Source organism: Pleuronectes platessa, chromosome 18, assembly GCF_947347685.1.
Source record: "Pleuronectes platessa chromosome 18, fPlePla1.1, whole genome shotgun sequence".
In the NCBI taxonomy this organism is placed as follows: domain Eukaryota; kingdom Metazoa; phylum Chordata; class Actinopteri; order Pleuronectiformes; family Pleuronectidae; genus Pleuronectes; species Pleuronectes platessa.
The window spans coordinates 4,099,847-4,112,117 of record NC_070643.1 but is presented as its reverse complement, the minus strand read 5'-3'; the positions used below and the strand labels follow the sequence as shown (position 1 = coordinate 4,112,117).

At 43.1% G+C, this 12,271-nt stretch overlaps 1 protein-coding gene across 3 annotated transcripts; it reads right to left on the bottom strand.

Annotated features, from left to right (window-relative positions):
- Nucleotides 1-257: 257 nt before the first annotated feature.
- gmeb1 (glucocorticoid modulatory element binding protein 1) lies at nt 258-11,749 on the bottom strand. 3 transcript variants are annotated; one of them, XM_053447184.1, is made up of 11 exons: nt 11,596-11,749; nt 9,568-9,760; nt 9,123-9,175; nt 8,892-9,007; nt 7,383-7,486; nt 6,129-6,277; nt 5,021-5,140; nt 4,780-4,917; nt 4,362-4,499; nt 1,788-2,672; nt 258-867 (listed from the first exon to the last, which is right to left on the bottom strand). In XM_053447184.1, exons 2-10 carry the CDS (start codon nt 9,696-9,698, stop codon nt 1,819-1,821), a joined length of 1,803 nt encoding a protein of 600 aa, XP_053303159.1. In that variant the 5' UTR covers nt 9,699-9,760; nt 11,596-11,749; the 3' UTR covers nt 258-867; nt 1,788-1,818. The 3 variants fall into 3 exon arrangements, with proteins under 3 accessions (XP_053303159.1, XP_053303158.1, XP_053303160.1); XM_053447183.1 differs by having other exon boundaries at nt 258-2,672; XM_053447185.1 differs by having other exon boundaries at nt 258-2,672; nt 4,362-4,484.
- Between the last annotated feature and the right edge of the window lie 522 nt (nt 11,750-12,271).

Below are 12,271 nucleotides of genomic sequence, written 5' to 3'. Positions count from 1 at the left end.
AGGGGCTACAAGAAGATAGGAATGTAATAACCAGCACGCCCCGGTGCCCTGTCAGCACGGCTCAGGCTGCAGAGGCCTGCCCATTATGAGCAGCACCCCACGCCTCAGTCAGGCCGACCCATGAAGTCACAGATTACAGCATCAGACCCACAGTGTTTCCTCCATCTGCTGGTGCAGCCGAGACCCTCATCTCCAGCTCCAGGCCGTGGAGAGGCGAGCAGACAGCGCACTCTGGTGGTGAAACACTGACACAATGGTTCACTTTTTTTTTCTCCCAGTTTTAATTTGATATTAAAACACATTACAAAGTCTTTATGCAAATACCCTCATTTGTTAAATTAAATTATTGTTAAAGCACAAGTCTTGAACAGATCTTTGTCGAGGTGAGCTTAAGCCAAGCGGATCCTTTCATCCAGTCCAGATGGTAAACTAATAAATAAAACTACTTTACAAGTGTAAAATACAGGCATACCACATTTGACATTAAGTATATATAACTTATTTTATACATTGACTTAAACACTCAGTCCAGTAGCTCACACTACCTATGATACGGAAAAAAAGGGAATAGATATTCACAATGAAAAAAGAAAAAAGGACATTTGTGAGTGAGCCCAGTCAGCGAGACACCACTGACAGGGCAGAAACCATACAATCCCAATGAGACGAGTTCAGCCGGTGGCCTTTTAGACTGGGCACAGGTATGGCCAAGTTCTGAAGAAATGTTTAGAGAGCTGGCGTTGTTGCAGACGTCTTCCTGTAGTCCTGAAGGGGCGTCATGCAGTGCAAAAACAATACTAAGACACAACAGACAGTGCAATTGATCCGAGCCTCAAGTGAAAGCAACACTGTAAATGGTAATGGAGCCTGTCAACAGAAGAGGGATGGGAGGTTAACAGCCTGCTGCAGCCGAGTCAGTATGACATGAACGGATCAATCAACAGCACCATGTACTCTACATTGACCCTGAATTCCCTGTTCATAATGTTGTTGCTTGTTGACGTTTCGTCTCACTTTGTTTTTTATTAGTCAGGATATCACTGCACCAACCAGCGTAATTACTGCGATCTGCTTACTCAGCATATGTTTTGTTTACATATGGTGAAATGATCACACAGGCTGTAAACACAGACATATTTTGCCTGTTATTCAAACCAGGGGTCCAAAATGTGAGTAATATCAGAACCATACATTTATGGGGACTTAAGACTTTGACTTTGTAGCAGTGACTTATTTCAGCTGAACCACTTTATTTGAAGGTAAAGCCGAAGTGAGCACATGTTTAGATCCGTGTGAGTCTACAGCAGTATTTATAGCAGGCTGGGGTTGAAACACAAAGTCGGTCTGTTGGCAGCAGATTTTCATCTTTTATTCCTTTAAAATGAGTTTAGTTTTTTTTGTAATCGCTCTCAAACTCACCAGACTCTTCTGACGTCTGCTATGTGGGGTCTACGTAGCCACATCTCAGAGCTAATATTGCCAATGGAAATTATGGCCTGATCTAGAAAAACATGAGCCAAGCTATGATAAACTGCAACTATCCGTTTAATAGAAAACAATCAAGCGAATACATCATGGTTCTTTGTTGTGACGCCTCTTTGTTTCAATAAAAATCAACATGTTGAGAAGAGAATGTACACACACATGCACGCACGCAGACACACACTCTTGCACCAAAAAGGGAAAATGACTACCCTTGTGCTTGGTCTTAGGCCAAGTCAATCAGTGGATTTGGAAAATTTGGTGTATTTACAGTTTCAAGTCTGGGACGATTGCTCAGTTCATACCTGCTTTGCTGGATAAAAGAGGAGGTGTGTCTCATTTCACCTGGTTTTCTACCTGAGTGTTTCCTCCAATCATAACGATCTGTACATTTGACAACTGTCCGCTGGCATCCAGCTGCAGCCCTTGAACCCCCTCAGTCTGCCCTTGCTGTATTTGGCACTGCGTCCCCAACCCCTCCCCAGCCAACGTCACCTCCATCGCACTTTGGACAATCATGGACGCCTCGTCCCTGCCCTGCTCCCCAGTCAGCTGTAGCTCCATCACACCCACCGCCTGCTCCACTGGAGCTGGGTTGATCTCGATGACCGTGTGGTCCTGGCCTGTGTCCACCTCCCCCTGCATCATCTCCTGCTGCACCAGCATGGTTCCGTCTATCATCTGGCCTTCTATGGGCACCACCTCTGTGCTGCCGCTCTGCTGGCTCAGGTGCACCAGCTCTAATGGGCTCACCATGGTGCCCAGCTGGCAGGAGTCCTGCATAGAGGTGGTACCCACCAGTGTGAGGCCGGAGGATGGATGCAGGGTGATGGTGTCGGCCTTTCCGTCTCCGGTAACCATGTAGCGGGTGAAGAACTGTGAGCCAGCGGGAAGCAGCGTAACCGTTTTAGAGGACTGGCCTAGGGTGGCGATGGGTAGGCCTGCCATGGTGAAGGGCTGACCCATAGAGGACAGAGAGAGGGGTGAGAGAACAGTGAACTGTTGAGGCTGCAGGGTGGCCTGCTGGTTGAAGGGGGACGCCAGGAGGGTGGTTGTGGAGACGGGCCTCTGCAGACGAGGCCGTTTGGTCTGGCGCTTGGTGGGAGTTTTGTTCTTGGCAGGCTGCGGGCAGGAGAGAAGAGCTCGGACCTGCTGCTGCTTCCTCTGTTCCTCCAGTTGCACCTCCAGGTCTACACAGAGCAAACAACACAGCACGGGAAATGAAGGCTGAGTAACAAAAACTGACGAACAAATATTTCACATTCATTTTCATGACAACATTCTTCTTAATGATTAGATTTTGTGTCCCGATATTGATTTATGTGAGATCAATATTCAGCAGGGGTGGTTGGCCTGCTTTAACCCCCAAATGTCAAGGCCAACATCTCAAGGCAACAACACTGACGACTCAGTATACATGTCAGTAACCCCTGACTGCAGCAGGACGCCATCTATAACATTTCCTCATCATCTTCACTGTGTTTTTTCGTTGTTTTACAAGACTTTTCAGGTCACAGCCGACCACAATGATGCATCATCATCACGTTTGATATGAATATTCAGCAGGAATTAGGATATTGGGACTAGTCTTTCTCTCAAAACATCTCCTAGTCCACTGGCAGACAGCACCGGATGATGTTTGCATTTGTAAGTATTTCACTGCGACATTTTCCACAGATTTTATATAGTATGATTACTACATCAAATACATCAGGGTTAAAACTAGCCATTTCAAATTTAAGACAAAAAGACTCAAAAGTACGTTTACATCTAATTCTCCCATTTATAAGCAGTATGCACACTGGGGCTCTCTATCCGATTTTCACTAAATTATTATTGTGGTGAGAAGAATTGACAGTATTGATATAATCATATCTAAAGAAAATCGGAAAAATAATGAATACGTTAATCACAATTTACTCTTTAACCCTGTTTATTGTGAATTTTCTCACTTTTGAAATAACTACGCTTAAAATACTACACCATGCCTATAGATACCAATAGCTACTTGAATTGTGCAGATGATGATCTCATAATCATCAGAGTGATCTGGTACTGACTTGATTTAGCATCACTGTGTAAACCTCAGTATCAGTGTGGAACGGTATTCTCCTGCAGAACATCCCAAGATAGAATTTTTTTCCAATTTCAGCCAATTCCCTGTTATTCCATCCCCATGGATATGTTATATAATATATATGTTTACATCATGAATGCATAACATTGTTGTTTCCCTTCCCATATAAAACAAACTAGCTGTTTTTTGCAGAGTAACATACGATTGAATAAACTGATTGTAAAATCTAGCAGAGGTCATCTGATTGGCTATTCCTTCTGGTCACTTGACAGTTGCTCTTCAAAGTGACATTTTCTCTTGATGTTGTTGGATTACGTAAAAAAAGCCATGAACATAACACAACACATTTCATAATTTTTCAATTAACCACTTGTGGTAATTGACAACCTGGTTGTTTGTTGTTTCAGGAGGGTTTGGTGTTACTTTGAATGAATGAATGTAGTTTAACATCAACACAGTGGATCAGGGCAGAACAGGAAAACACTAATGTCAAAAGGGATGTGTTTATAGTAGTACCTGTCAAGATATGATCTGAAATTTTACCCCAGGCTGCATTTTGCAGTAGTTATTATTAGAGCTTAACCACTGTGGATTTGTGGGGGCTGATGCTGATACGTCTCTGAAAGGCTCATAGTGGCTGTTGAGTCACATATAAATCTCCTGGTTATATTTTTCAGATTAAAAGTCTGACAAGGATTGTGCTGAACGTACATAAAGCATTCAACCTAGGAAATAACAGTGGCCAGTAAGGAATGGTATAAGCGGACACACTCAGAGATCCTTGTTTCCGTTGTGTACTCACTGCTGAGTGTGCTGAGGACCTCCTCCTGGATGGGATCCGTCTGCTGCCTCCTCTTGTCCAGGATCGTCTTTACTGAGTCGAGCAGGCCGAACACTTGGGCCAGGTTACTGAGCACCGCCACCTCTACCAGACAGGAATCTGGGATCAGTGCGGCAATCAATCAAAGGGTCACTTGGTCAGTCAGAAAGGAGGAACAAATTCAGCCATAGTATACAATCAATTATTAATATTCAGTGGTTGCTCTTATAGAAACCAGCAGTAGCCGCCTATAAGTTTCTAATGTTGTTTTTTTCCTCCTTCAACTTGCAGCAGCAGCTGAATTTGTTCTTTCTTTCCATTTGTTTGTGCACGAGCCCAGCGTTCTGCACATGCTGTTATTATAATGCAGTTCTCAGCGTACATCAGCATGATTTTGTACCTGTGTCCTGTAAGGCAACCAGATCCCTGAGCTGCTGCACGCCATTCAGCATCTCCAGCAGCTCAGTGCTGATGTTGGTCACCACTTCACCCAGCAAACCCACGTCGGCAATACCCTTCCAGAAGTTCAGTGTGTCCTCTGTGGGTAGACAGTTGCTTTGTGTTTATTTTTATTTGAATTTCACTACAGGTTATTGTTATAATGAAACTGAGATGCGTTGGGGTGTGTGAACTCTTCTGACCTGAGATCTCGTTGGATTCCTTCTTGTCCACAGACTCCAGTGAGCTCCAGTCCATCTTCCCACATAGAGCTTCAGGTCTGTCCTCACCCACTGTCCCGCCATTACCCAGAACCACCTGAGCTGCATTTTATATAGAAGAGCACACATGATGTGACACGAATAAACATAAGAACTGACTCTCCAGGTGTGTGCCGGTGTAACCAGTGGGATATGTCTATGGTTTGTCTGTATGAACTATTAATGATGAAGGTCTGAGGACTGAAGAGCTATTGTGATGGACAGTGGGCACACCTGCCTCAAAGACTCAAATGGTGCAAAGGAAGTATTTACAACTGGGAGGGTCAGAAGTCCAAACACAGGTGGTTGTTGCTCCATAAAAACTTGCAGCATACTTTTGGCCACAGCTAACTTTGACTTTAACATAAAGACGGTGAAAGGTTCATCTCATGGCTGTGGAAACTGATTTTAATACTATAGCAGAATCAATGGGAAATAGTGGTTTCCTGTGGGGCAGAACTAAGTTTGGACTTCCTGCATATCTAGCTGTTTCCCAATTAAGGGGCCACCTCCTTTGGAGGATGCTGTCGAAAACCGCCTGCTTGGTGGGACACGTAGACCAAGCAGGCCGAACCAAAATGAGACGTCAGGTCTACAGAGGATTTCCATGATCGGCGATACCAGCTTGTCCCACTCTTACTAAAGTTGTAACCCTCCTTAGTTTTTTACCTTATTTATCATGAGCGGTTCGGTTGAGTTGAAGCCTGATATTTAATTATTGGATTTCTCTTCACTACTCGGTGCCAATACAAAAAAAAATATGTTGAAATTCAATAAGAATCCTAAAAGTATAGAGCAAAGCTTAGCCTCTGTGCAATCACAGCATTATTAGCTTTTCTCTTACTATACACTCAAAGTAAACTGTAAAATGTTTACAATATGGTTAAGAGTGGGTGAAAATAAACTTAAAAACACATTGCCTCCAGCCACTGGCTGCTGCCGTTGTTGAAGTGCATAATACATAAAACTTTTAAATGTTTGATGGAGGAAGATCTGAATAACAGATATCCTGCTGGTTGATAGATTGTGTTAAATCGTGGTATGTTCTCACCTTGAGAGGATGTGGGCATGCCAAGTCCACTGCCATCCGGAGGAAACCGTGTGTTGTTGATGAGAAGGTCAAACTTGGTGCTGCGGCACGTGTTGGTGCACAGCGTGCTGTGCTGGTAGAAGTCCAGCTGACCTGAATCCATCATTTTTCTGGAGAGCAGAAACTAAAAAGGTTATCAGACCGTAACACAAAAGAGAAAGGATTTGTTTGATTTGAGGCAACACTCACTGGTTCTGTATTCACAACATGTGCATATATTATTTATTTTGGCTTATACCAAAACCAACTTAAAAAAGACACATGTTCATTTTATTATTTGTTACAAGCAGAGGCTTCTCATTGTTTTAATACACAGGCCTTTTCTAGTCTGTGCTGCCAGTATACTGAGTGTAGTGAACTGATTCCTGCAGGACTTTTCCACACTAACAATTTACACAGTGAGATGAAGATAAACAAATACAGTTCAAGCATCCCAGATAGGAGCCATATTCTGGTGTCAAATGGATGGTGTTTGGAACGTTGGTCATGAGGTGAAAATATCACTAAACACACCAGCAAATCGATAGTGTCGGATTATGTAATCGTGATTGTTCCGGTCTTTAACCCTGATGTCCTGGCTGTGCGTGTCTCAAAATGTGAGTAGCAGATGAACTACGTGCCCACATGTTTAAATACATGCCTCAAACTCTAAAGCAAACGAACAAACACAAAATAAACCTCGGTAATGTTCAGGTCCTAATAACTTCTGATTAGCGTCACTGTTTTTTGTTAAAGTACAAAACAAGCGCAGGTCAGGAGAGTGGAGGGAGCACACTCAGAGAGGAGACTCTGACACAATAACAGACGACCGGACCTTTAATTTGTCCTGAAGCAGCCGTGGGACATGGCTAAAATATGAACGTGGCAGAAAACATGAATCGAATAAGTTCTGTCTCTGCCTCGATGTACTTGTCCACGTCCGCATCACGATGCTTCGAAAAAACTATACATTTCTAGATCTCTTTCAATGTCCGAATTGATAATAAAAAGCTGTATACACTATCCATTACACGTGGATCAACATTAGCATTCATTTGGATACGACCCACTCCATGCTGAGTTCAGCTCGTTGCAAACTCATCTATGCCTGTTATGTCAGCAGCAATACATCAGTAAAAGCCTGAGTGCAGATTGTTGTTGTCTGATTATAATGTATGATCCAAACAACCAGCACTAAGAATATTGAAACGTGGCCTTTGGTGCAAGTCTCCTGACCTGAGCATGACTCCACCCATCCTGATGGCTCTCTTCCAGTCTTTCAGAGTGGCTTTTCCAGAGATGTGCACAAACTGCTTGGGGCTGATCAGCTGGTCTTCGTACTAGTGGAGAGAGTGTTGGTTAGGTCACATTGCTGAGTTCAAATACAGGACTTTAAACATTAATATCATTGCTGTTGTCATTTTAAAATCACATGCAGGTTTTTTTTTCCATTACCATTATGCCCAGAGAGTGATTAGTGTTATTCTATGTTGAGGTGATGCTGTGTGTGAAACAGATATCATGTGTTGCTGCTTCAAATGTTCACAGAGTTTGGATAGAAAAAAAAAAAATTACAATTCAAGATCAGGACAAAAAGACATTAGGAAACCAGTATCCTTGAACTGTGCCGTATTACTCTACCGCATGTCCTCCCTCCTCACACGTTAACAGTAAACACCAACAGATATCACAAATTATTAGGACCTGAACAGTACTGAAGTTTACTTTGTTTGCAGTTTATGAGACATAGAAAAAAAAAGTCCAACATTTTGTCTACAGTCCACCTTCTACACAAGAGACGAGACATTGCATGCACAGCTGGGACACCAGGGTTAAAGTGGCTGGAATTAATCCGTATTCAGGATTCGACACCATCAGTTAATAACTAAATAAATGTGATTGTTTTTGTAAGAGACAGAGACGAGGAGACACTTGCACTCTTGCAGACAGAAGAGAAGTTCTTCCCAAAGATTAGGACGTAAGGTGTTTTTTTAAAACTTCTTCTGAATAATTAATACTAGATAGAGGGTAATTAAATTTACAGCAGTGTAAAACAATAATTTCTAATGATGTAATAGATTTACTTTACTTATATGAGAGGGGACAGAAAGTCAACGGAGGGAATAGTTATTTTAAATGATTTATTAATTTAAATCTTAAATTTTGTAGCGAGCGAGAGTAATGCTCTATTATATTGACTAAAGCTGTTTTTCTACTGTCACTTTGAAAAAAAATCACAAAATACATATCATGTTGTGTTAATATTCTGTATAATTTTCGTTAGATTACTACTGTAATCATGCAGTTGTGATGCCAGCTTACATCTTCTTCTGTTGGTACGAGCAGCACAACAAATATCTGCATTTCTTTTGATCAACCATTTGTTGCACTGAGCACAGGTTCAAATAAAATAAAAGTCGTTTTTTTTCTTAAACAGCAAATACAACATAAATCACTCAACCCATTCAGCTATTTACATTTGCAATACGTACAAGGACACCAGAAGCTTTTCAAGTTTACAGTGATGTGAAAGAAATGGGTGCAGTTATTCTGGGACACATGTCAGCAGTATAAATAGTCTGTAAATGGTCTGTAATTAGAAGCTCTTTTCTAGTCGTGATGATCAATGAAAACACTTGTTTCCTGCTGAGTGACTAAATTCAGACACCTCTCTCAAAATACTAATAATAAAACCCTGCTGTAGGTGCCTCTTTTTGGAGTGAAAACCATAAAGAATGAACCAACCTTCACGCATTTCACGTTGATTCCTGGACATACAAATTTCTTCAAGAGCAGCATGGCTTTGCAGTCACCGCAGGTTATGGCACAGCCGATTTCCACCTCATCTCCCTCTGTTTGTTCTGGAAGAATGAAAAGATGCAAGACGTTCAAACATGAGGAGCTGTTTTAATCTGCAAAACCAATGAATCACTAAATAAATCCCTTTGTCCAAACAACGTTCTGATAATCTCTCACCTGGAGGTGCTTCAACAGCCATGACAGCTGCATCTGTTTCAGCAGATTCATCGCTGAAAAGACAACAGTTCAGATTTTAACATGTTGTCTAGGTAGTACAGACAGGGCTGTTTATCTACGTTATATCTACGCATAGTCGTGCCCTTTGCCTGAGATGATCAGCTACTATTAAAACCTTGTTAGTGGCTCATCTCATCATTGTGAGATGGGGCATCTTTCAACATTTTCCTTGATTTCCACAGAGAGTAATTCAAGGATCTTGTTCAAATAGATCAGGGGCGTTTAGGGGACTGACTCAGTGTGTGCAGATCCAAATAAAAATCTGAATCTAATGAATTTAAATGTGGTTTCATAAGGAGACTATTGGGTCTTCCTTTGGAGGTGTGTGCTCTACTGAGTACCACTCTAGTTGTTTAATTAGTTTACCCCTTGCTTCAGTACATACCCAGTGGTGATGGGTTGGAGCTGGAGGATGACCTGAGTCTTATTAGGGTCGTCGGGGTCACCCTCCTCCTCAGCTTTTAGCATTACCACCTCCCCCATGGACACTGCGACCTCCTCGGTGGTCGCCATCATGCTCACAACAGACTTGAGAGGGGGGCCGCTTTCACAGAACAGCTGTCCAGGAGTTTATTCATCTGAAGGAGGAGGAATAGAAAAAAAACACACAAAATGAAGTATATTTTAATCACATGATTAAGAGGCATAAAACCGGTTTAGGTAAAGTTGCTTTAAAGTTAATATAACTAATTAGGCTCAATTTAGATCCTCTGGGGTTTGGGAAATGGTCTGTATTTATATAGAGCTTTCTAGTTTTGAAGACCATTCACACACACATTCAGACAGTGCATCTATGGTCAGCACTTTTTCCAGTGAGGGGCAATTCAGGGTTCAAGGACACATCGGCGTGCAGATGGAAAAAACTGGGATTGAGACGCGGACCTTCTGGTTAGAGGACAACCACTCTACCACTCAGCCACAGTCGGCAACAGGAGACACATCACTGACGCGGTTTTCCGCACAATGGGGAACGGACTTTGCCTTTCACATATGAAGAATGAAGCAGGACATTCTCTGCTCAGACACCTTCACATCCGGAGAGTTAAGGATAATGGGTGATGCTGGGCAGCTGCAGGACGTACTGTATTTAATCCACTGCAGAGACTTCTACATGCACAGCACTGCTTTTTCATCCGGAAATATGTGTCCTTGTTGTGTTTTTTTCTACATTTTCGTGTCTGTTGTGCATTACACACGTCATCAACACACCCACTCCCTCACTGTGAATCCTCCGGATGTTCTCCTGCTGCGTTCTCACAAGAGCTCACTTGGACATTCTCCAGAGTTTATACTAAGGGGCTGGCAGTAGAAACTCTGGAGAAAGTCTGCAGGCCCTGAATCTGCCATTTGCATTCTCACATTCAAGATGATGTAAAAACAACGAAGAGATAAAAAAAATATTTTTTTAAGCACAATAAAAATTAAATAAAGTTTATTCATAATGTCTTTATTGCAGAATCAGAATCAATTCTGCAATAAATAACAATAATAATTGTGGTAAAGAGATTAGAAGAGGTAAAGGGAATAAAAAAGACCAAATCTGTATGTATGTATATATATATATATATATATACACACTAACACGTTAAACTTTACAATCATCAATGCAACAGTAACAGTAATTTAACAAATACATTATACTTCAGAAATATTTTTATACACCCAGACTTTCTGTATGTTTGTGAGTCAATGAGAAATGTGAGAAATATTAACTTGCTTAATTAAAATTATTTACAAAAAACAGTGGAGTTCCCATTAATCACAGGCGGTAATAAGAAACCAGCCTGGTTCGGTTTGGTTAGCTGTGTGTTCTAACACTGCCTCTTATTCATGAAGAAAAACACAACATGAACATGGAGGTTTACGCTGACACCACAGCGCGAGGCGGCAGGAGGAGGATGCTAGCAGCCCGGGGCTTAGCTTCTCCCCGCACACAGGGACACTTGTGTAGAATAAAGTGTGTGAATGGCGGTGGGCAGCGGGCTGCTTCTAGCTGGGATTCGCACACAGCTCCACTCGGCGGTGGCCATTACAGCCGACGCAAGGGCGTAACTCGATGCGCGGGAATGTGCAGCTCTCCACCACAGCAAACTGCCCGAGACGGGGAAAGCTTGGCGTTTCCCGTGTGGCGGTTACGTGCCGCCCGTCTATGAACCGTACGTCCCTTCGTAACTCTGCATTTTAACTCTCCGCTCCCCCTCAAAATGACGTCTCCCTGTGCGGCGGCACGTACGGCAAACAACGGCGCGGCGACGGCGCTGCTCCTCCATTCTGTGCGAGGCTGCCTCGCCGAGCCCCTCCGCCGCACGGCCGAGTCCCGCCGCCGGAACCGGTCGCCGGTGTCGTACGAGCGGCCGCGTTTAACCTGCGCGTGCATTTAAAAGCCCGTGAAGCAGAATTAGCTCGTTCTTACCGTTAAATGCAGACAAACACATCCCCAGAAAGTGCAGAGACGCGGCGCATGCGCACTCCGCTCATGCAGCCTGACTTCCTGCTGCACAGCGCCCGACTTATTTCCACGCTCCCGTGAACACGATGCTGATAAAACTCGCACATTTCGCATCGAAATCCCGGAGAAACACCGAGTTCAGCGCGATCCGAGTGTGTTTGAAACGTGGAGACAGATTTTAATACAACACGCGTAGTTCGATGAGGGTTATCTTATGTACTGCTGTGTCGGTCGGGTTTGTTCCTATCTGTCTGATCAGGGATGGAAACAGGGCCGGGTCTAGACAGGCATGTATGAGGGGGCAGCCACAAATCTTGAGGGGGCATTGTGCCTAACCCTAACCCTATTTAGTTTGAGGGGGCACAACATTTATTTGAGGGGGCCAGGCCCCCTCTTGCCCCTGCCTAGACCCGGCCCTGGATGGAAAACATGTCAACAGACCGTTAGACAGTTCGATAGATACTCGGACAGACAGATAGATAGATACACAAACAGACAGATAGATAGATAGATACACAGACAGACTGAGCAGATGATCCAAAACTTGGAATTATCCTGTGTTACAGCAGCCTGGTATCAGGAAAAAGCCATACAAATTAAAGAATATATATATATATATGTACTTGTATATTTATTATAT